Genomic DNA, 22,617 nt, shown 5'->3' with positions numbered 1-22,617 from the left:
ACCTGCCCCCGGGGCAGTGGTGCCCATCCCCCACCGCCTCCCCCCTTTACGTTCATAGCACCCAAGGGTATCACACACCGGGACTCTGCCCAGGCCCCGCTGCCTGCTTCAGAGCTGTAAACTGAGGCTGGGGTGAGACCCAAGTGGGAGGAGAAAGGGTCTTCTCGCTTAAAACAACCACCGGTGGCTGGGGGCTCCTCCACCTCTGGAGGATCCTGTGAAGACACCCCATCTGGCCCGTGCCCTGCCCCGCCCCCCCGCCCCCCAGCCTAGAAGGCTAAGCTCTTTGTTCCCTGGCCTGCCTCTGGACTCCCCACATGCTGTTCCCTGCCTAGGCTGCCCCATCTCTGGCCCACTCCCCACTCTCCTCCCTCTTGGGCACCTGGGAGCCAGCCGCTTGGCCTCTGAGCGGTTCCTCACTGTGCCCCCAGCCCCCAGAGGACCCCTGGACGCTTCTTCTGGCCCCATGCCGTTTACTCCTGTTCAGCACACTTTTGCCCGGGTCCCTCTGGACCCCTCTGTGGGGCACTGGATCTGCCCAGTACAGAGCCTGGCAGATGCTTCCCGAATGAATTGGTTATTCAGGCTGGGCAAGGGGGGCAGGGGATTGGCCCTGTCCTGCCTCAAGAAGCTCCTGGGCCCATCCTGGAGGCTCCCCCCCTGCAGACTCGCCCCCTACTGAGACATACTCCCCTTCCCCCCCCCCCCCCCGCCCCGTCCCCGTTGGCTGGGCCTCTGGGGGCGGCAGTGGGCAGAGTCCCCAACTGGTGAAGGACAGGGAGGAAGCCTTCCCAGGAAAAGCGGCTTGAAGACCTGAGGAGGAGAGAGGACTGGCCCCCAGCAGACAAAAGGACGCATGGCTCTGGTCGCCCAGGCGGAACCCCTAGAGGGGCAGCCTGCTGGACCATCTGGGTTCCCTTCTGTCTCGTCCTGAACCCCCTTGTCCCGGGCACCATTCGGTGGTTGTCTCCCCTGCCCCCCCATCACCCTGTCGTGACTCCTTGTCAGGCAGCCGCAGGGAGCCTCCCACCCACCCAGCGGACAGGAGGGGAGCCCCAGAGCCTGCAGCACAAACCACGGCTTTCAGGCTTTCAAAAGCCCTACCCTCCCTCCATGTGACCTGGGGCGAGGGACTTCATCTCTCTGGGCCTCCGTTTCCTCGTCTGTCATGGCCTCACGGCTGCCCCCCGGGGAAGTGGTGAGGAAGAAGGGCTGACTATAGGGAAAGCGCATAAACCACACGCGGCTCCCGGTAGGGCGCTACGTGCGGGCGGCATCCAGGGCGGCCTGGTAAGTGGGTCAGCCGGTGCCCACAGGTGCTCACTGCCGTCATTACCGAGTGCCAGGTTCTGTGCTCAGCGGACTCCTCCTGACAACCACGGGAGGTTGGCTGTCACTGGCCCACTCAGCAATGAGGAAGGTGAGGCTCAGGTGAAGTCACTTGCCCAAGACCACACAGCGGGGCCCTGGAGGAACTGGCATCTGAACCCGGGACTGTGGCCTTCTCTCAGTTCCCGACTCTCAACCCCTGGGCCGGCTTCCTTCCCCGGGCAGAGTCTGCCGATCCCCCGGGAGGACAGCCCCCAGTCCTCGAGAGCAGAGAGCACCGGGGCAGGGCGGGCACTCCAGGGGAAGGGGCGGGGGCAGGGCGGGCAAACCGGTCGGGCGGCTGGCACCCGGCTCGGGCCCTGTCTCCAGTGGGGCCCGTGCTGACGGGCGGTGAGGCTGGCACAGCAGCTCGGCGGGGCAGGGAGCTGGGGCCTGGAGGCTGCCGTCAGGTACGGGGGGGCCCCAGGTGGGGGGCAGGCGGGCAGGGGCCACGCGCTGGGCCCCCAATCCTCACTGAGCCCGTCCTCACCCCGGTTTCCTCTGCCCCTCTGCTTCACCGCCCCCCCCCCCCCCCACAGCATCCCGCCCTCCCTTTTTGCTTTCGGCTCTTTACAGTTTAAACCTGTGCGCCCCATCTCGCCCCGAGTTTGCTGAGTCTCTTCCCGGGTTGGACCACCGTGATGTAATGTGCTGCCCCAGGATTCCCCTTCCGCCCTCATCCAGGCCCTAGATGTACCGGCCCTGGAATTTCAGTCACCCCGTGGCTCCCGGGGCTCCCAGCTCCCACCACGCCGGTTACATGTCCCTTCAAAGGGTGCCAGGCGCCACCTCCCACGGCGCACACCCCCAATACCTGGTGGTGCCTTGAGTTTACTCGGCACCCCCAGGCTCCCGTGTTTCCCCGGCCCACAGCTGCCAGGCAGCCCCCCTGTCCTGGCCTCTTAGAAGCCCCCAGGGGCGCCCAAACACCCAATCACCAGCCCTGGGAAATCTCACGCACCCCAAATCAGCCCCTAGCACCCGCATAACCATTCCCCGTTCTCTCACGTCTAGCTGTCCTTCCCCCGCCGCGACCACTCACTTTTACTCTGAAGAGCACCTCTGCGCCCCCCTGGTGACCCAGGGCCCCAGTGTCAGGGACAGGATCTCTCACCTGTCCCAGGTCACGGCCCGGGGGTGGGCTCTTCCTGCCGACGCCCAAGGGTGCCACGCGGGCACTAAGCCCTCTCCTTCCCCCGAGCAGGGCCCCCGCCGCCATGCACAAACACTACACCGTCCACTTCGCCAAGGGCGCCCTGCCCTCTCGGACCCCCGCCGAGCGCTACTTCTTGGACCCGGAGTTGGGGCGCCATAAAGGTAGGGGTTCAGTTTGGGGGGACGTCCCGGCAGGGAGAGTGGTCTGTGAGCGGGGAGGCCGCCGAGTGGATGGCTGAACACGAGGAGAACCTGAGGGCCCAGGAGAGGGGCCGCCACTGCTCCCCACGGAGGCTTCTGCGTAAAGGGGCCGCGGGTGGGGGCCGTGGGCCCCCAGGAGCCCAAAAGCGTGAGTCCAGGATGGGGGTGGCAGAGGGGGAGGCCCAGCCGGCCTACCCCTCCCCCAAGCATGGGAAGAACTCCCCCGCCCCGGATTGTGAGCTCTCCCCACCCCTGAGTGGGTACGAATGGGGGTCTGGGGCGGGGGCGGGGGCAGCGCAGTCTCGGGAGGCCCCGCCTCCCGGGACAGCCCCCTTCCCACCAGCCTTGCTGGAGCCCGGGTGTGAGGCGTCCCCTTCTTCTCAGTCCTGGCCACCTCTCACCACTCCAGCCTCCTCGGGACCAACCAGGCCGGCTCCTGATGGATTCCCTTCTGCTCCCCGAGCCCTGGGGACCCATCCCCTAGGGGCCGAGGACTTTGGGGGCAGCAGGGACTCCCAAGTCGTCGTCCCCGCTCCAGCCCCTCGCCCGGCTAGAGCCCAGGTCTCTGCACCTCTTCTTCCCACCCACGGGAGAGCACGGAGACCGGCCCCTCCCTTGCCCACACCCCCTCCTCATTTTCTCTGATTTCTCCGGGGCCTCAGAGGAAGGACCAGCCCCGGCCTCCACTTGAAGACTCGGCCTGGTTCCAGTGCCCGCCAGGGCTCAGGGACCCAGGCCCAGTCACCCCCACTTCCTTCCTTCCAGGATGCTGTCACCAGTGGCGCCGTGACCCGGCGGCCCTTCCAGCCCACGGGCCCTGCCGGCTGCCCCCACAGGTGCGCTGGCAGCTGGCCTACAACACCCGGGGGGGTGTCAGCGGCTGCCCCCCCGGCCCCCGGCCCCCCAGCCCCCTGCGACAGCGGCTCTGCTCCGTTCCAGGGGTCCAGAACGGGCCACCTGCAACCGCTGCTGCCCCCACGCAACCGGCCAGCGCCCCCCAGCCGCCCCCCAGGCCCACCATGTCACCTGCCACCGCAGCATCTGCCATGGCCAGCGGCGGCCCGGCCCCGCCCCCTGCAGCCGGCACCCTCCTGGAGCCCAGCAGGCCCAGTGATGCCCGCCCCCTGCCCGCCCCGGCAGCCTGCGGTTCCTTCACCTACAGCTCGGGTGCCTACCCAGTCCTCCTGCGGGCTCGTCCCTGCCGCCTCTCCCCCCTACCCCGCTGTCCAGGCCTCTTGCTCCTCAGCCTGCCCGCCTCCCCTCTCACTCTGGTCCCTGTCTCGGGGGTTGCTCCTCCCTGCCCGAGCCTCTGCTTCACCCGTCGGGATCCAAATCTGCCAGGCCAGGCCTGCCCTGTCCATGGGGCCTCTGTCCGGGCCAGCCAGGGGTCTGGGCCCTGGCCGTCTCCCTCTGCTGACAGCCTTGCTCTGTTTTCTCTCTTCCCGGCCCTCCCTCCCCCCAGCCCGGCAGGCCAGGGAGAACTTGGGGCAGGGGGTGACAAGCACCAGCTTGCTGGCCAGCCCCGGTGTGGGGCAGACAGTCAAACATGCAGCTAAAGCAAGAGGCAGGGACTGGCCTGGGGGCTGGAGAGAACAGCGTGGCCAGGGGAGGGATCCATCCATCCATCCATCCACCCTGGGACTGGACGGCTGTCCTGGGTGCCCGGCTCTGTTCCGGGGGAGCGGGGTGGGGAGATGGCAGGGAGCAGGGCAGAGGCTGCCCCCCTCACACGGAGCTCACGATCTCTAGGCGGCGGAGGGGAGCTGGGTACAGGCCGTGAGAGGAATCAGAGAAGTTTAAGCGTGTCACCCCACAATAGGCACGCTGGGGGAGAATAGGGCTGGGAGAGGAGCGAAGGGAGCATCAGGGCTCGCAAATTAAATAGGGTCATCGGGCGAGGGCCTCAGGAAGGCAGGATTTGAGCAAAGAAGGGGCAGTCTTCTCAAGTAAGTGGCAGAAGAATCAGCAAATGCAGACTCTGAGGTGGCCCGTTCCAGGGACAGAGTGTGGGGAGGGTCACACGGGGCCACAGCCTGGTGGCTGTGGGGAGGGGGAGGCGGGAGCCGCGAGCTGGCTTGGGATCTAACAGGAGGGTGCGCTGTGGGAGGTGAGCATGGGAAGCCGGAGTCCGAGCAGGCGAGGGGGGTGACCGAGGGGGTGGCAGGGGAGATGGGGACACGTGGCTGGGTTCCGGGTCTGGTTTGAAAGTAGAGCAACAGCCAGGCAGGGGCTCGGGCTCCAGGTCAGGCACCACCTCGTCGCTGGTGGCTCTCGGCCGTGATGCCCATGTCACACACAGAAGCAGAGGCTTGACGAGGTGAGGCCACCCCAGGCCTGGCGCTGACCTCGGGGAGGGGGCGGGGATCCTGCAGCCCACGGGCCCACCACGGGCCCACCGTGCACCCACCCGGAGGCTGGCCTGGCACAGCCCACAGCTGAACCCTGCCTTTCTGGTGCCCCAACCCCAGGCTGAGAAGTGGCACTCGGCGGGGGGATCTGGGAGGCAGGGTGCCCTCAGTCAAGTGGACGCCGTAATGCCCAAGGACTTAAACCTGAACCTGCTCCCTAAATGGCCACCCCAGACCATGGCATTGACCAAGTGCCCCCCACCCCGCCCCGGCCCATCCTTGTAGCATCCACGCTGCCCGGTGTTTCTGCACCCACCCTCCAGAAGGAGGGACTGAGCCTCGCTCAATGGCAACGCTCTCCCTGGGTCATGCAGAGAAAGGTGGCAGGGCCAGGACCAAGAGGCGGGTCTGCCTGGGCTTGGGGGCAGGACGGGAGCTGGTGGGCATGGGGTCCTGGAGAGGGAGAGAGATCAGGGTAAGGGATGGACAGGAAGCTGAGAGGCGCGTGTGACTGTCAGGGCCCTTCCACACTGGGGCCAGGCTGGCAGAGCAGGCAGGAGCCGACACGCAAGGTTCTGGAGCCTGCAGAGAGGTGTCTTAGGCATCTGAGAGCCTCAAGTCCCGAGAGAGGCCCATGGGGTTTTTCTGGGAGAATCACGCGCTGGTGGCTGGGCCTGGTGACCCTGGTGACCTAGGGCCTCCCATGGGCCTCTGTGCTGGGGATCGGTGGGGTGTCTCCTGGCCTTTCCCTGGCGGGTCTGGGGTCAGCTCCTCCTGCGGTGCCCAGAGGGACACATCTGACCCAGAGGAGGGGGTTGCCTACTGCCCCAGAAGTCTCCATCTGAGGGTCTGACCCGAGTCACCTCGGGGAAGTGGGGAGAGGGATGCCGATGCGGGCAGGAGCTGAGGGTGGGCTCTCTGGAGGGCAGATGGGTGGATGGTGGTGCCCGGCCAGCCTCATTGACTCAGTTTCCCCTCCCCCGCCCCCCACCCCGGCCTCCAGATATTCTGACAGAAGATGATGTCTACTGCAGCTGCCTGGCCAAGACCCTCTGCCACGTGCCTGTCCCTGTGACCGTGGGTTTCTATGCCCCCTTTGGCTGCCGTCTGCACATGATGCTGGACAAGATCACCGGTGAGGCTCTCTGTGTGTTGGGGGAGGGAGGCGGTGGGGGGCGGGGGGAAGGAGGAGGGGAAACGGAGCCTCTGATCCCTGCCCAGCCTCAGGCGTCCCCGGCCTGCCCCAGTCCAGAGACCCGGAAGTCAGCATTAACCAGGTCCCTCCTGATGCCCGCAGCCTCTGCCCCCGGCTCCCGGCTCGTTCCCTCTCTGGCCTCCCGGCCAACAGTCTCATCCCCTCTTCTGCCAGATCTGCTCCAAGGAATCTTTTTAAAGATAAAGATCTAGCCCCATCCTCCCCCTGTTCAAAAGCCCTCCCTGGTTCCCCAACACTCTGGGGAGAAGACCCAGGGTCCTCACTGGCTCCCGCAAAGTCCCTCCTGTGCCCACCCCCCCGTCCCCCGGACCCATCTCTTCTCAGCAGTGGCCCGGGCAGGGCCTGGTGTCCACAAGACCCCTAACAGATAGGTGTTAAGTGAGCACAGGGGCTGACACGTGGCCAGGATCCACAGCAGCTCGGACCTGGTTCAAGCCTTGCCCGGACCCCAGCCTGACGGTGGCCAGAGGGACCGGAGGAGACTCACCTCCACGAGCCTGGCCCCGGTGAGCCGGCCTCTGCCCCTGTGTTGTCACACAGCGACAAACAGGGTCCTGGGAGGAGAAAACATTCAGCTAGAAGGAAAAAGGAAGCAGCATTCTGGAGCTCCTAGTCTGTACGAGGTGACTGGCACAGGCCCGCTCATCGTTCACCGACCTCAAGAGCAGACCCACCCTGCCCCTCAACCTCTCGATCCATCCTTCAAATACTCCTTCCCCCAGCACTTCCTTGGCGTCCAGGGGACGCAGGACGCCCAAGACGACCAGAGCCCTGCCCTTCCTGGCCTCACAGTCCAGAGAGGGAGGCAGACCTGTCCCCAGAGAGGGATGACCCCCCCCCCCCCCAGTAGTGGGTAGGGTTGGGGTGCCCAGGAGGCACCTGACCCAGCCTGGGGATCAGCGAGGGCTTCCTGGAGGAGGAGGTGGAGCACGGAGCCAGGAAAATCAGACCAAGGCTGTACTCTGCTGCCCTGCGCTTCGCTTCCGCAGCACCTCGCACGCGTTCCTTCACTCTTTAGGGCCTTCCTTCCCGCTCGCGTCCTCTCTCTCCCTTGGGAGCTCCGCTTCTGCCCACCCACGACCTTGGGCCCCGCCCCCAGCCCTTTTCCAGTCCGTGCGGGGGGCGCAGGCCTCTGCTCCCGCCCTCCCGCACCCGCGTCAGCGTTTTCGTCCGGGGAGTTGTTACGGGGGGTGGGGGGGGGCTGGCTCCACCTCCCACTCCTGGGCCCCGCCCCTCACGCGGTTCCCCGCGCCCGCCCTCCCCTCGCTCCCCGCAGCGCTGATGCAGCAGGAGGCGGCGCAGCGCGAGGCCGAGGAGCTGCGGCGCGTGCGGTGGCAGCCGCGGGCGGTGCGCGGCTGGGGCTTCCCGCGGCTGCTGTGGTACCTGGTGTTCCTGCAGCCGGTCATCACCGAGGTGCACCTGCGGCGCAAGAACGTGAAGTTCCTCTTCATCCGCTTCAGCGCCTGGCAGTACGCGGGCACCGACAAGCTGTGGGCCGGCCTGGTGACCACGCTGTGCGAGGGCATCCGCCACCACTACGGCGCGCTGCCCTTCAGCGTGTACTCGGTGCTGGGCAACAAGCCGGCCACGACGCCGGGCTTCTGCCAGCGCGAGTGGCACTGCCGGCGCCGCGTGTGCCTGGCGCTGCTGGCGCTGCTGGCGGCGCTCGGCCTCGGCGTGGGCCTGCTCTACCTGTCGGTGGGCGCCCGCGCGCCGGGCCACGGCGCCGCCGGCGGCAGCCTGCTCCGGGTGTTCGGCGGCGCGGCCACCACGCTGTCGGGCTCGGGGCTGCTCATGGCCGTGTACTCGGTGGGCAAGCACCTGTTCGTGAGCCAGCGCAAGAAGATCGAGCGGCTGGTGTCTCGCGAGAAGTTCGGCAGCCAGCTGGGCTTCATGTGCGAGGTGAAGAAGGAGGTGGAGCTGCTCACCGACTTCCTGTGCTTCCTGGAGATCTACCAGCGGCGCCGGCTGCGCGTCGTGCTCGAAGTCACCGGGCTGGACACGTGCTACCCGGAGCGCGTGGTGGGCGTGCTCAACGCCATCAACACGCTGCTGTCCGACAGCCACGCGCCCTTCATCTTCATCCTGGTGGTGGACCCCAGCATCCTGGCCGCGTGCCTCGAGAGCGCCGGCTCCATGAAGGGCACGGCCGACAACGGCTACCTCTTCCTCAACCGCACGGTCACGCTGCCCTTCTCCGTGCCCATCATGGGCCGCCGCACCAAGCTGCAGTTCCTGCACGACGCCGTGCAGAGCCGCGACGACCTGCTCTACCGCGAGATGACGCGCAGGCTGCGGCCCGGCTGCCGCGGGGGAGGCGGCGAGGTCGCGCAGCTCCTGGCGGTGGAGACGCAGGCGGGCGCGCAGGGCGCGCAGAGCCGCATAGACGCCGAGGCGGCGCGCCGCATCCAGGAGGCGCTCTTCTGCCTGCACGACGAGCGCGACTGCCTGTACGAGTACGTGCCCGACAACGTGGTGTCCATGCGGCGTATCGTCAACACCGTGCCCATCACCGTGCGCCTGCTGCAGCAGCAGGACGGGGACTTCGCGGGCCCCACGCCGCGCCAGGCCGTGGCGTGGGTCGTGCTCGCCAACCAGTGGCCGTGCCGCCTCAGCTGGGCGCTGCAGTGCCTGGAGGACCGTCAGCAGGCGGGGGGCGCGCCCGAGGCCCGCGCGCGCCTCTGGGACGTGTTCTGCGACAACAGCCGCGAGCTGCACGCCATGACCAAGGCGTTGCAGAACGTGCTGGACTTAGACGGCGACCCCGAGCTTTTCGAGCGCTTCCTGGGCGCCGACTTCCCCTTCACCGTGGCCGAGGCGCAGAGCCTGCTGCGCTGCACCGTCAACCTGGACCACTCCATCCGCCGTCGCATGGGCCTCATCCGGGCGGTCAGCGCGCTCAAGCCGCCCAGCGCGCCCGGGTCCCCGGCTCACGCCGCGTCCCACGCCGCCAATGGAGCCGGCCACGCGCCCGGGGCGTTGGGGTCAGGGCAGGGCGCCGGGCACGCCCCCGGGCACGCCGGCGAGGCCCACCGCCCACGGGACCGGGCGCACGGGGGCAAACCACGGCCCGGGACGGGCCTCGAGTGGGTGCCCCGGGAGCCCCGGGAGGCAACGGCTCCTCCCGCCGCCCAGATCGGGGTGTGAGGGGTTCAGCCGGCCCGCGGCCCGTGTCTGGGATGAGGCCTCCGGTGGCCACCCCGCCCCCCACCCCCAGGCGAAGCTGTGAGCCGGAGAGAGCTGTAGGCAGGCGCAGCGTGTCGGAGCCGGCGTCTGAGAGCTGGCGCGGGGGGACCAGTGAAGAAGCAGCCCGGGTTCAAGTGCAATAAACGGGAGATGTGAAAGCCCCGGTGGGTCTTCATGTCCTGGTCTCCCTGGCTTACACCTGCCCTGTCCCGCCAAGCCCACGTCACCCCCTGGGGAGTCGGGCAGCCTCTGCCGGGGCCTCATTGCTGGCATCCCGGGAAGCAGAAGAGGGCGTGGGGGCGGTGGGTGAGGCCACTGAGGCAGGGCAGAAGGACGGATGTGCCGGGTTGACTCAGGCAACAGGGAGCGCCGAGAGGCCTTGGGGGATCCAGGTCCTTGTCCCCACACCCTAGCCTGCCCCTTTGCAGGCATTTCCGAGGGCGGTGTCCCCGGTGACCTCAGCAGGCTGGTCCACTCCAAGGGTGGCGCTCTGCCCCTGGCGTAATGGATTAATTAGGGTTCGCCGGCACTTCCGCCAGCTGGGGCGGGCAGCGCTGCACCCCGGAACAAGTAACTGTCCAGGGAGCACCTGCCCACGGGCCATCCAGGGCCACCTGATGAGCCCCTTGGGGACTGGGAAGTTGAGGCGCAGAGATGGGAACCTGTGGGACATACAGAGTTGGAGCCAGAGCCAGGCCGCGGTGGGGGCGGTGGTGTTTCTTAGCTACTGCGGCTCACACTTTCCCCTCCCACCCGTGTGATACAGCGAGGAGGCAGGTGGCACTCCTCAGACACCTTCTACGTCCTCGCTGGTCCAAGTAGCCACCCACTCAGGCCCGCGGCATGCCTGATCCAGTCCAGCTGGGGAGGGGGGACCAGCACTTAACCTGTCCGGTGTGACCAGAGCTCAAGGGTGTGACCTCTGAGCCAAGGCCCTAAGGGCTGAGGGGACAGGCCCAGAGGGAGCCGAGAGCTCTTCGAAGGCACCACCCTCAGGCCGTGCGGCCTGGTGGGGGTACTGACCTCGCACTGCTCAGCTCCAAGGCTTGGGCACAGCACCCCGACTCCACCGGCCAACGACTGCTTCCGAGTGGACGCGGGGCAGGAAGCCGGCATGTGACTGACTGAGGGGCTGCCTTCCAGTCCGGGCAGGGCTAAGCTTGGAGTAAACCCACACCTGCGAGATGTTCTCCGGCAGCGGGGGGGGCGGGGCGGGGGGGGCACTGCCTGCCGGAGAGTGAAGCCCCCACGGAGACACGTGGGACCCCGAGATGCCATTAGTTCACTGTCCGTAGGCGTGGGATCGGAGCCGGTGAGTCCCTCCCCTTTGCCTCCCTTCGGCGGATCTGGCTCCGCCTTCCGCTTCTCACCACCTCCAGTTGAGGTGGGAACAGATGAGCAGCAGGAGCAGGGCCCGCTCGAGAGGGAACAAACTCGGAGACTGGCGGGGGGGGGGGGGGGGGGGGTGGAAGCCGCGGCCCCCGTCACGTGGTGCCATCTGTGGCCCGTGTCTCTTAGACGCTGACAAAGCCTGAGTCCAACAAAGCTAAGCGGGGGGACAGGTGGGTGTCGCAGGGCAGCTGGGCATAGCCGGACGGTGACGGGCCACCGGCCTTGCCATGGTCTGTGCAGCTTTGCCGCTGGGACCCCGCACCCAGGTGAGTCCTCGGGGCTGGTTCCCATGGACGGAAAGGAACGTAAGCGACTGTGTCCCTTTCCCGTCGCGCCAACGAGTGAAGAAGCAGGTCTGCCTTCTCCACTCTCCTCCCCCATCCGCCCGCCGGGTGCAGGGGCTCCCCCGGGGCCTAAGCAGAGGCAGAGCCACGCGAGACCTGGGGCCACAAGTCACTTTGTGGGGAACGGCTGCCTGCTACCTGAACTTTCACATGCGCGAAAACAAACCCCGTGTACCGGCACGGACGTCTGGCCACAGCATCTGGACTCGCTGGGTCTTCACAAGCCCCAGCGACGCTTGGGCGGCCGAAGGCCAAGGGAAAACACTTACCAAGGGGATCCACCCTGGTGATCCAGGACTGGATCCAGGATCCAGGTGGAAACCAGGACCCCCGCGCGGCCGGTCTGTTAGTGGCCCCGGGCTGTTACAACAGAGTCCCGGGACCCGGGTGGCTTAGAACAGAAGTGTATTCTCCTGGTTCTGGCGCCCGGAAGTCTGAAGGGCCACGCACTCTCGGAGCGTCTGGGGCCGCCGGGGGCCAGCCGGTGGCCATGCTCCCTGAGCTGTGGACGGCTCGTCTCCACCACACCCTGAGAGCCTAGGCCTGAAGCCGGAAGATGCTTTGGGGTTGTCTCCCTCTGGAGACGCAGGTGGGAAGAAGATACAGGAGAGGGGAAAAAAAAAAAAAGTCGGCAGAGGGGGTGCACCAAGGCAGGGACTGTTGCGGGAAATGTGGCTTTCGTCTGTCCAGCCTCCCAGTTTTCCTCTGGGGGACCACGGCACGAACCCTGCAGACGACCGAGCCCTGCCCGCCCCGCTCCCTGTGCCCACAACTCCCGCAGGGGGCGCCCACGATCAGCACCAGCAGAGAGCAGGCGAGTGTGGTGAACCCAGCTCTGGTTTATTAGAAAAGGTGTGAACAGAGTTGCACCGACAGGAAGAGCCCCTCCCCCACCCTCTGCCCACCCGTACCCCACACCCACACCGCCCCCGGGGGTTGTAGTGCCTCTCAGGGCGCAGCCTCAAGGGGCCTGGACAGCAGGGTCTCCAGAACCCTGGCTGCTCCCCGCCCCAGCTCCCTGATAGATTTATTGCACTTAAGAAAAAGAAAGCTCTGATTCTCTGCTCCCAGCTCCCCCACCCCCCACCCCCAGCCCCGGCCCGCACCCCACCTGGGGCTGCTCTCCGCATCTCCACCACCGCCACTCACCGCCCCTCCGCCCGGTCCTGTGCCCGGGGCCACCGGGGGGCCACCCCTCCACCACCCGGGACTCCTGCCCACCACAGGGCAAGCCGGGCCGAACAGGCCCTCTTGAAAAGGCGTCCGGCCTGGTGGCCGATGTCCTCGGAGACCTCCTCCTCCCATCCCCCCAGCCCAGAGCCTTCGAATGCCGGACACAGAGATACAAGTGCTTAAGTCAGGGCGGGGAGGGCACCCCCTGCAGCTCCTGCACTCCGTGTAGTGTTGTTGTGCGGGGCGGGGGCCCCCAGCAAGGCCCCCCACACCCCCGGCGGCCTGGGCCTCAGGGAGGCTGGGGGTGAAGGTGAGCAGATTCTCATGGCTCTGGCCTCAGCTCATCGAAGACTGATGGGAGGGGGGGAAAAGGAACTTGGGGAGGAGAGATTGGGGGAGGGCCCGTCAGAGCCAGGGGCTCTACTGCCAGCCCCCCAGCCGCCCCCCCACCCCCCCAGCCCTCTGGGGCCCCTGCCTCACCTAAAGTGTCACAGTGTCTCCTGCCCAGAGTCCTGACTAGCTTCCAGAAGCAGCTCCTCGAGCTCCTTCTCGTTCTTGGAGCAGCTCAGCTCTGCAAGGGGAGGCGACAAAGGGCAGGCGACCTCCTGTCAGGCAGGCGGGGATGGGGGTTCCAGTCTGACCCCCAGGGCAGCACGGGTCTCGGGTACCAGTGACACCGTTAGACTCCAGTTAACAGATCTGGCCTTGCTCCCTCCCGGGGAGAGCTGCCCCGGATCCGAGGGAAGAAAGGTGGGGGCCAAGGGTCAAGTCCTACTCTTTCCTACCCCTGCACGGGCCATTTTAAAGAAGAGGACACCGAAGCCTTCCGAGAGGCAGGTGCCTGCCTGGGGTCACACACAGCACCCAGGGCCCTTGGGCACCCCGCCCCAGAGCGGCACTCACCGTGTTCCAGGCCACAGCTGCCCGCCTTGGCCTCGGGCCCCGGGGGCGGCTCCGGGGGCAGTGCGAGGGCAAACTCGGGCTTTAGGCCGTTGGGCAGTGGTGGCCCTGACTGAGGCGGCTCCAGCGGCGACTGAGGCTCCGACACCCCCGGGTCCTGAGTGCTGACGGCCTCGGCTGGTGGCAGGGCAGGTGAGGCGGGAGGGGAGGCTGAGGCAGGTGGGGAGGGAGGACGAGGAGGGGCAGGGGGGGCAGGGGAGGCGGGAGGGGTGGGAGGCACAGGGGGCTCTGCCCTCTCGGGTGGACTCTCCACCCGGGTCACCACAAATACTTTGTGGCCCCGGCCCGGGCTGGACACAGAAATGCGCTGCTCGGTGGGGGGGGAGGGGCTGCCTGGGGGGCTCCTGTCCCCAGGGCCCAGGGAGTCCGAGGGGGGCACCAGGGCGGGGCAGGGGGCCTCGGCCCTCTCCCCATCCTCCTCCTCAGAGTCTGAGTCCGAGTCCGAGTCCGGCCCGGCGGCAGGGTCCGGGGCCCCGTTCTCCTGGGCCTTGGCGGCGGGCTCGTCCCCGGGCTCCTCGTCGGGCTGGGGCTCGGTGACAGTGATCTCGGGCATGGAGGCCGACAGCTGCAGCCGCTGCTCCTTCTCCTCCTGCTCCCGAGCCAGCATGAAGTTCTGCTTGCAGCCGTTCTGGATCTCGGCGAGCAGCGCCTTCTGCGTCTCGATGAAGCTCTTCACCTGCGGGCGGAGCGGCCCGGCTAGGGCTCTGGCCGGCCTGTCCCCGGGGCGGGGGGAACCCTGCGGTGGCCCCGGGCCGGCCCGCCCTGCCCTGCCTGCCCGCCAGAGGCCTCAGGGGAGGGCCCACTCAGCTCACCGCCTCCTTCTTGGGCTCACGGTCAAGGTCCAGGCGCAGCAGTGAGCGGTTCACCTTGAGGGCCAACGACAGTGCCATGAGCCCGCCCGTCTTGATCTCGTTCTCCCGAAGGTCCAGTCTCAGGAGGCGGGGGCTCTCGGCGATGAACTCTGCCACCGCCACCGCGCCTGGGAGGGGGACCGCAGGGGCTGGCCACGGGCTAGCCGCCCGCCAAGCCCGCGGGCACCGCTCCCCTGGCCCGGCCCCGCGCCCTACCCTCGCACGTGAGCTTGGTGGCGGTCAGGCCCAGGCGCAGCACGCTGCGGTTGCTGATGAGGCCGTTCTTGAGGTTCCGCACGCCCTCGTTCCCGATGGGGTTGTGGCCCAGGTTCAGCGTCTCCAGGCTCTGTGTGTGCGGCTGCAAGGGGCGGGGCGTGACAGTGAGGCGAGGCCCCGAAGGCCGGTCAGGAAAGAGGCACACCGAGTGCTCCCTCTCCGGCAGCGTCGCCCGGACAATCCTGCTTCAGGCCAGGTCCTTCGCATACTTAGAAGTGGCCACAGCGCCAGCCGCCCTGTCCGCCCCCAGCCCCGGGCCCACTCCCTGCTGGGACCCAAGGGCTCAGGGCACAGACCTGGCCGTTGGTGATTCTTAACTTGGACGGGAGTCTTTGTATCCTGTGGGCTTGTTTTACATACCACGTGTTTATTTAAAAAACTTTTTTGGATGTTTATTTTTGAGAAACAGAGAGCGCGAGCAGGGGAGGGGCAGAGAGAGAGGGAGACGCAGAATCCGAAGCGGGCTCCGGCCTCCGAGCTGTCAGCACAGAGCCCGACGCGGGGCCTGAACTCACAAACCACGGGATCATGACCTGAGCCGAAGTCAGTTGCTCAACTGACTGAGCCAGCCAGGCGCCCCCCACGTATTTATTTTAAAAGATTTAAAACGTACTGAAGGCTTCCAGAAATAGTAACTTCCCATGCATAACATGTTCACCTTGTGCGAGACACTGTGCTAGGCTACCGTGCTGGGCGCCAAGAGACAAGGGAAGCGAGAGCAAGGCTACTTTCCTCGGGACAAAGAGGCCGTGGGAGCCGAAGGAGAGCTCAAACAGCACGGAAAGGGCTGCTGCAAGGCTTCCTGAACGGCGGGAGAAGCCGGATCGGGGAAGACGGCGGCGCTGAGAGGTGGTGGTGGACACGTGGGCGCCCTCCCCTCTCCCGGGTCCCACTCACCAGCGTCATGCCCAGGAAGGCCATGCCCGTGTGCGTGAGCTGGTTGTTCCACAGCACCAGGGTCTCCAGCCCCTTCTTCTGCTCCTTGAGACCCTCGCAGATGTAGGCCAGACCTGGAGGAGACCCGTGGGCGAGTCCCGCCTGTGGTCTAAGTGCCTCTCCCGGGGGCACCAGAGCCGCCGGCCAGTGAGAGCGCGGGACCCCCCCCCCCGCCCCCCCCACAGGCTCAGGCCCAGCACAGGACGGCGCCCTGTCCGCTTCAGGACCCTGCTCGAGTGTCGCCCTCGCACCAGTCCACCGCCAGCCCACCACTGCTGCTCTGTTTTTCTCCAGAGCACATCTCACCGTCCGACAGACTCGGTAATCTGTTCATCTGTCTTGGCGGTGTCTCTCCCGAGGGCAGACACCTCTGTCTCACGGCTATGAGCCCACAGGCAGCAGGCCCGGCACGTGCCAGCTGCTCAGTAACCGTGGCGTCCGGGCCCGGCCTCGACGCCCTCTGTCATTCCCCCAGCCCTCTCCTCCCACCGAGGCCAGGGGACCCCGCTCAACGGTAAAGAGGATGAAACGGAGTTCCTCTCAGTAACCACTTCCTCCTCCTCCCCATTTACCCCCCAGCTCACCGTGGCCTCGTTTCCCCCCAGACATCCACCATCTAGCCTCTTCCCCACCTCGGGGCCTCTCGCACTTGGTGTTCCCCTGCCTGGATTCTTTTTCTAGGTCTTTAAAATGGCCGGTTCCAGTCTCTCTCCACGTGGCCGCCCAGAGGCCCCCTCCCCACATGATCTTAAATAGCGTCTGGTTGGCCCCTTGTCCCAACAACCTTGTTTCCTTCAGGGTACTTTTTCCAGGTGGTAATTATTTTAATTATCTGTTCAATACCTCGCGTCATCCTGCAGGTCTCCGCTGAGCTGTCCCCTCCTCCAGGACGCCCTCCCTGGGCTCCCACAGCCCAGCCCTGCCCAGTCTGAGCGGTCACTGCCTGGGGATGTTCCCTCTTGGACCGGCAGCCCCAGGAGGGCAGGGCTGGGATCGTCCTGGCCACCGCTGTGTCTCCAGCACCGCGGGAGCACCTGGCTGGGCACACGGCGGGTGCTCAGTGGCTGGGGTGGGGTGGGCAGACCTCTCACACACCTGAGTCCAGCACGTGGTTGTTACGGAGGTCCAGGATCTGCAGGGAGCAGTTGAACTTGAGGAGGTTGCCCAGCTGGGCCGAGTCTTGCAGGCCGTTGAGCTTGTTGTCAGCCAAGTACAGCTCCCTCAGATTCACGTTCATCTTCAGCGCTGTGGCTGGGGGAGCACGGGCAGAGTGCCATGACCGGCCAAGCCCTGGTGCCCGGCGGGCGGCCCGTCACTGCCCGGCGCCCCCGGCCCCCGAGCTCACCGAGCAGCATCAGCGGTCGCCCCGACAGGCTGGCGTTCTCCAGGTGCAGCACCGCGAGGCTGCTGCGGATGCGCAGGGCGCGGGCCACGAACGGTGCCGAGTGGTCCAGCAGGGGCGTGTTGCGGGCATCCAGGTACTGCAGGCAGCTGGTCTGGTGGGGCAGGGGCGGGGCTGCGACGGGCCGGCCCGGCCCTCCCTGCCCCCGTGGCATTTCCCGCCCCCCGGCCGGGTGGGCACCAGGGCCCCGTGAGGGAAGGCCCAGCCTGGAGCCCCGCGGGTGAGCCAGGAGGGGCCCCCAGGCTCCCCCGCGGCAGACGCCCCGCCCCGCACGAGGGAAGGGGGTGGCAACCACAGCCACTTCCAAGGGGTATGTCGCGGGCAAGCGAAGGACGGGGGAAAGATGCGTGAAGGGAGGAAAAGGGGTTGGGGTTGGCCTGGGGCAGGGCACCCTTGGCACCACTTTCCCACTAGCCTGGAAGCTGGGCACCGGCGCCCCACCGACGGCCCATGCCCCGAGGGCTCGGGAAGCCAGGTCCCAAGGGACGGGTGCCCTGGGAAAGCGCCTGGATCCCCCTGTGCCCGAGCCCCTTCCACCCCGGGTACAGGTGAGGGGCACCCACCTTGCGCATCATGTGGGCTGCGGCCTGCCAGCCCCGGGTGCCGATGTGCTTGTTGAAGGAGATGTTGAGGTGGGTGGCCGACTCGTAGTATTCGATCATGTCGAAGAGGGCCGAGGCGCCCTGTGGCACACACAATGGCGTTTAGGCTCAGGTGGAGGCAGGCCCAGGAGGCTAGGAGGTGGGGGCCACGTGACTAAGGGAAGGGGAGAGCCCTGACGCTGCCCGGGCACCTCCGGGTTCCGGGAACCAACCCGCCCGCTCCTGCCGGACTCCGTCTTTCTCTTACTCGCCACCACCCCCGAAGTCGGGCAGATCTGGCACGTGACCAGGACAGGCCCTGGTGTTCCTGGGTCTCAGTTCTCGAGGAGTCCATCCACCGGGTCTCCCAGTGGCCTCCAAGTCTGGGGAGGCGAGGACACCTAGGCCTAAATGGGGAGGCTGCTTTCTGAAGGTTTCTTAAACTCTCCCCTACAGGTACTGTTAGCCCCAGCAGGGGTTCCTGAAAAGGTTTCCGGTGGTCACACGGCTGCCCCCACTAAGGCCCAGCTCCCCAAGTCCCTCCCTTGCGTCAAGTCCCCTGCCTTTGGGGTGGGTCTCTGACACCCCACCCCAGAGCCCCAATATTCCTCACACCCACTCTGGTCACACTGGCTGTGTCCCCATCTTGTCCTTCAAGAGGCCCTGCCCAGCTGTTGTCCAAGGAGGCTCTTTTGCTGCAGCGCCCCCTCCCCCCAAACCTCAGAGGGGCCAGAGGGCTCAGGGAACAGGTGAGGCGGTGGCAGGGGCTGCTCACATCTTCGTCCAGGTTTGTCTGCTCCAGGTCCACGACCTTGAACTGTAGCCTCTTGAAGACCTCTTCCAGGGCCTCACAGGTCTTGTAGTCGAGTTTCTCGCCTGGGACGAGACAGAGGGCCGGGCACGTCTAGTGCACCTGTGTGTGTATGTGTGTACTCGCGTGCCCCGGGGGGGTGGGGGCCAGAAACGCGGGCTCCAGGCCAGGAGAGGCTTATTGCGCCTGCCTCACATCGGGGGGGGGGGGGAGGGGGGGGGGCACCTGCCACTGCCCCGGCTAACCTCCTCTTCCCGCAGGACCTGCCAGCCCAGACCCACCCCCCAAGGGTCCCGGCCTCTGTCCAGACACGCACCTTTCAGGTCCAGACAGTCGATGCGGTGCCCGAGATCTGTGAACTCCTGGGAGAACAGAGCGGATGGTGAAAACAGGAAGACACCCTCAGGAGCCAGGCTGGACATTGACAGCGGGGTGGGCGGGGTTCTGATCTGGCTCCATTTCTGAGGTGGGGGCCGCGCACAGGGCCTCAGAGAAGAGGGGCAGTTCTGCACCCACAGGGCCCGGGCCAGGCAGCCGGGGCACAGTCCCTCCGCCCCAGCTGGGCATCTCTGGGGCGGGCATCCCAGGCAGAAGGAGCAGCCAGCACAAAGGCTGTGAAGCAGGTGCTGAGGCAGGGAAGGCTGACAGGCCTGGGGTGAAGGCCAGGCCCCAGGCCCCACACAGCAAGCGGTCAGGTGTGGGCCTGCTGGGGGTCACATTCTGTTCTTGGGGCTCCACACACATTAACCCGTGGGGCGGGTGCTGTGACAAAACCATGCGCAGACAAAAGGCTCAGGGCCAGCCTTGCCTAAAGTCACTTGCTAATGAGGGACAGGCTTGGTCGGAACCAGATGGTGGGCTCCAGGACCCACACTTTTGGCCACCACGCAGAGTGACTGTCTCTCCCTGGAGCTGCCGACAAGCCCTTCTGGAATTCTCCCAGAAACCCTTAAACCCAGTGAGCAGGAAGTCCCTAGCTGGATGGCAAGAGTGACTGCTCACAGTAATGCTAAGGGAACAACAACCCTGGAAACAAGCAACCTTGGAACATTCTGGAATGACCCATCCAGAGAGAGGACAGGCACCTGTGGCACACGGCTACAGGGGGAACACGCCACAGGCACAGGAGTGCCCCGTTCACATAAAAGCGGAAGGTACCCTTGTGTCTGTGTAACTCTGGATAGTGAACTGTCCTCTTACAAACGCAGCACAGCAAAGGCCAGAGGACAAAACCCCCAAGCTATCAACAGTGGGACCCCTGGGAAATGAGACTTGACTAAGAAGTGAAAGGTGGATTTTGTTTGTGCCTATAATATTTTAATTACAAAAAAAATCAGACACGGGCTGGTGGGTGGCTCAGTCGGCTGGGCGTTCGGCTCTTGGTTTCAGCCTGGGTCACGATCTCACGGTTTGTGGGGTCGAGCCTGGCATCAGGCTCTGGGCTGACAGTGCGGGACCTGCTTGGGGTTCTCTTTGTCCCCCTCTCTCTCTGCCCCTCCCAACTTGTGCTCTTTCTCAAACTAAATAAACTTAAAAAAAAATCAGACAAGGTATATATTGAACAGAGAATTTAAAGAATAAATGTGCACGTTTCCCCTGGGGAAGAGAATTTCTTTGGGGAGTGATAGATATTTGAAATTCTTATTTTTTTCTTTTTTATTATTATCTTTAAATGTTTATTTTTGAGAGAGAGAATGCGCGTGCACGTGGGGGAGGGGCAGAGAGAGAGGGAGACACGGACTCTGAAGCAGCCTCCAGGCTCCGAGCTGTCGCACAGAGCCCGACGTGGGGCTCGAACTCACGAACCTGAGCTGCAGTCGGACGCTTAACCCACTGAGCCACCCGGGCGCCCCGCATTCTCACTTTATGTAGTTCCATACTGTTTAAATATTCATGACGAGCCTGATTGCTTTCACAACCGAACAGAGGATTTTCAAGGATGTGTTCACACGGGCCCTGGGCTGGGCAGTGCTTTGTGCACCATCTCCTGCGCGGGGCAGGCAGAGGGGCCCAGAGGCTGCCGGGGGCCGGGGGGGAGCCCGGCCTCCTCCCCCCGCCTGCTCCCCCCGCCTCCCCCACTGGGTACCTGGAGCTGCCGGAGGAGCTTCGGGATCTGTCGGCAGTTCAGCTTCTGGCAGGCCTGCTTGTAGGCGCCAACGACCTCGTCCACGGTCACGTTCTGGGCTGCGGGCACAGAGGACCCAGGCCTGTGACTCCCCACACCCCGGGCCCCCCCCACCCCCTCCCACCCCTGGGCCTCTGCCAGCGCTCCCTTCCCCCCACGCCAAGCCTCCACAACCAAATGCCCCTCCCAACGACCCACCCACGGGGTTCTGTCTCCCGTTCAAGGGCCCTCGCTGCCGCCGCTGCCCCGAGGTGCAGCCGAACGGGCCACGCCTTCCCTCCCAGTCTCCCCACGATTCCTCGAGCAGCTTCACACAAACATCACGCAGCTGGTATCACAAAATTTCTCTGCTTGTCATTCGTCTCCCCCACTAGATGGGGAGCCCCGAAAGGGCAGGGCTGGGTCTATCTTTGTCACCACCTTGTCCCCACGCTGCCCACCCTAGGGCCAGGGCCCAGAGCAGGTGTTCAGTTTGTGGGGGTTTTTTTTTTTTTGTTTTTTTTTTTTTTTTGTGCATAAGAGAATGAATCTGTACTTTGGTGCTATGAGAAAGCTGAGCCCAGAGAGGTAAAGCACCTTGCCCAAGGTCGCACAGCTGGTAAGTGGTGGAGCCAGGGACTGAACTCCGCTCTTAACTGTGATGCGCGTGGCCTCCCAGACTCCCCACTCCTGAAACACCCTCAACAGCAAAACGTTCCCCAACGGCTACTTAGTGCTGGGCCTCGTCCCAGAGACACAGCAGCAGTCAGAGCAGACCGGGCACGGCCCTGTGTCCAGGGTAACAGCAGTGGCTCACAGAATGAAGGGATGTAGCCCAAACCCAACAGCGGCCCGGCACAGTCCTGGGGAAGCCCGGGGCCAGCCACCACGCCCCAGGCAAGGCTGGCCTCTCGGTCTGCACGGCTTTGCCTTCTCTGGATATCGCACTAATAATGGAGATAAACAGTACGTGGCCTTTTGCGGCTAGCCTCTTTCGTGGAGCATAAAAGACTTTGAGTTTTGCCCCTTTACCGTGCTGCACACGCGTTACACAGTCTGTTCGTCCATTCACTGGATGAGACATTTGTGTTCTTTTCAGTTTCTTTGACATACTGGATTCTGCCCCGGGGCAGCCAGGGAGCAGGAGGCTCCGAGCAGGGGAGGGACAGAGTCAGGCTGAGAAGTCGATGCAGGACAGAGTCCTACACTTGGCTCCGGAACCCCATTCTCTCCGCTGTGCTGGGTGGGGGTGGGGCGCTGGAAGAAACTGACGCAGGTCCCGGCTGAGCCCTCACCACAGGCCACCACAGGCGGCCAGCAGCCTCCCCGGCATCACCTTCCCGCAGACCTGGTGAGGGCGTGAGCCTGGTGGCCCCCGGGGCAGGGGCAGGGGGAGGGGGGAGAGAGGAGGTGGGGGCAGGAGCTGGCCCTGTCAGGGAAGGCAGCCCTTGGGACTTGAGCCACTGCCTCGGGGAGTCCCACCAAGCTGGGTCCACTGGGCCCCCAGGGGTCCACAAACTTGAGGGAGGAAAAGGGACATCTCTACTTTCACTAAGTGAACTGAAATGAGATTGAGCCTTTCCTTCTTATTAACTTGGGCAACAGAGAGAGAGAGAGAGAGAGAGAGAGAGAGAGAGAGAGAAGCATTTAGCAGCCCTGTGACTGTGTCATCAACTGCAACGACAGGTGCTTCCAGGTCACGCAAGAGCCCCTGCAGACTGTGACGTCTCCTCACTACCTCCTGTTATTTTATGTGCCCGGGAGGAAGAACAGAAATACTGGATTACAAGTTTAAAAAATCTCCAGCTGACTGTATTTTAATTGGTATCCTTTGTAACCCGACTTTATTTTTCGCCTTTAAGAGTCATTGCTCCAGTGCCTGGTTGGCTCAGATGGTGGAGCACGCGACTCCTGATCTCAGGGTTGTGAGTTCAAGCCCCATGTTGGGTGTAGGGCTTACTTAAAAAAATTTTTTTGTTTTTTTCAATCACCATTCTGAAAAGTGGTGCGCGGGCTTTAACCAGGCAGCCACAGGGCAAAAAGTGCTCCCCTGGACAAGCTTGCTTCAAGAAAGGCCCCTACGCCAAGGCTGGGTTGGCCTGGGCACATCAGACGGGGATGAGGGCCTGAGCACACGTGGGGCCATCAGTAGCTCTCAGGGCCCCAGACAGCCTACAGGAAATAAGCCTCCTAAGCAACCTCTCAAGCTGCCATCAGTCCTTGAGGTGTTCAGGTCTGACATCCCTTCCTCCAGGAAGCCCTTCCTGACCATCCGGGCTGGGCCAGGCTCCTCCCCTTCTAGCTCCACCCCCG

At 65.1% G+C, this 22,617-nt stretch overlaps 2 protein-coding genes across 9 annotated transcripts in view; one reads left to right on the top strand and one right to left on the bottom strand.

The window, feature by feature from the left end:
* The first annotated feature begins 1,899 nt into the window (after positions 1-1,899).
* Positions 1,900-10,638, top strand: NKPD1 (NTPase KAP family P-loop domain containing 1). Of its 4 annotated transcripts, XM_053210085.1 has the most exons (5): positions 2,618-2,685; positions 3,490-3,560; positions 3,664-3,891; positions 6,076-6,207; positions 7,565-10,636. In XM_053210085.1, the coding sequence occupies exons 3-5, from the start codon at positions 3,744-3,746 to the stop codon at positions 9,433-9,435; spliced, it is 2,151 nt and encodes a 716-aa protein (XP_053066060.1). In that variant the 5' UTR covers positions 2,618-2,685; positions 3,490-3,560; positions 3,664-3,743; the 3' UTR covers positions 9,436-10,636. The 4 variants fall into 4 exon arrangements, with proteins under 4 accessions (XP_053066059.1, XP_053066062.1, XP_053066060.1 ...); XM_053210084.1 differs by having other exon boundaries at positions 1,900-2,685; positions 3,490-3,891; positions 7,565-10,638; XM_053210086.1 differs by lacking the exon at positions 2,618-2,685 and having other exon boundaries at positions 3,472-3,560.
* A 1,481-nt stretch (positions 10,639-12,119) lies between these two features.
* PPP1R37 (protein phosphatase 1 regulatory subunit 37) overlaps positions 12,120-22,617 on the bottom strand; it is a 41,204-nt gene continuing 30,706 nt past the window's right edge. For 2 of the 5 annotated variants that reach the window (XM_053210863.1, XM_053210866.1), the window contains exons 2-13: positions 20,287-20,384; positions 18,517-18,562; positions 18,165-18,265; positions 17,372-17,491; positions 16,752-16,902; positions 16,502-16,657; positions 15,368-15,480; positions 14,411-14,552; positions 14,156-14,322; positions 13,287-14,019; positions 12,864-12,988; positions 12,121-12,758 (exon numbers count right to left, since the gene is read on the bottom strand). In XM_053210863.1, the coding sequence (XP_053066838.1) occupies positions 12,900-12,988; positions 13,287-14,019; positions 14,156-14,322; positions 14,411-14,552; positions 15,368-15,480; positions 16,502-16,657; positions 16,752-16,902; positions 17,372-17,491; positions 18,165-18,265; positions 18,517-18,562; positions 20,287-20,384 (1,916 nt within the window). In that variant the 3' untranslated portion in view covers positions 12,121-12,758; positions 12,864-12,899. Of the gene's footprint in view, positions 12,759-12,863; positions 12,989-13,286; positions 14,020-14,155; positions 14,323-14,410; positions 14,553-15,367; positions 15,481-16,501; positions 16,658-16,751; positions 16,903-17,371; positions 17,492-18,164; positions 18,266-18,516; positions 18,563-20,286; positions 20,385-22,617 lie in introns of all 5 variants that reach the window. The other 3 variants (XM_053210864.1, XM_027037770.2, XM_027037769.2) reach the window with 3 other exon arrangements.

Source organism: Acinonyx jubatus, chromosome E2 (assembly GCF_027475565.1).
Source record: "Acinonyx jubatus isolate Ajub_Pintada_27869175 chromosome E2, VMU_Ajub_asm_v1.0, whole genome shotgun sequence".
Classification (NCBI taxonomy): domain Eukaryota; kingdom Metazoa; phylum Chordata; class Mammalia; order Carnivora; family Felidae; genus Acinonyx; species Acinonyx jubatus.
The sequence above is the reverse complement of the archived record's forward strand: the minus strand, read 5'-3'. Positions and strand labels throughout refer to the sequence as shown.

What these genes read in the sequence shown, in the direction of transcription:
- NKPD1 (XM_053210084.1), top strand. Translation starts at nt 2,586, where the DNA reads ATGCACAAACACTACACCGTCCACTTCGCCAAGGGCGCCCTGCCCTCT. An exon ending in TTCCTTCACCTACAGCTCGG is followed by an intron (nt 3,892 to 6,075) that starts GTGCCTACCCAG and finishes CCCGGCCTCCAG; the next exon opens with ATATTCTGACAGAAGATGAT. An exon ending in GATGCTGGACAAGATCACCG is followed by an intron (nt 6,208 to 7,564) that starts GTGAGGCTCTCT and finishes CGCTCCCCGCAG; the next exon opens with CGCTGATGCAGCAGGAGGCG.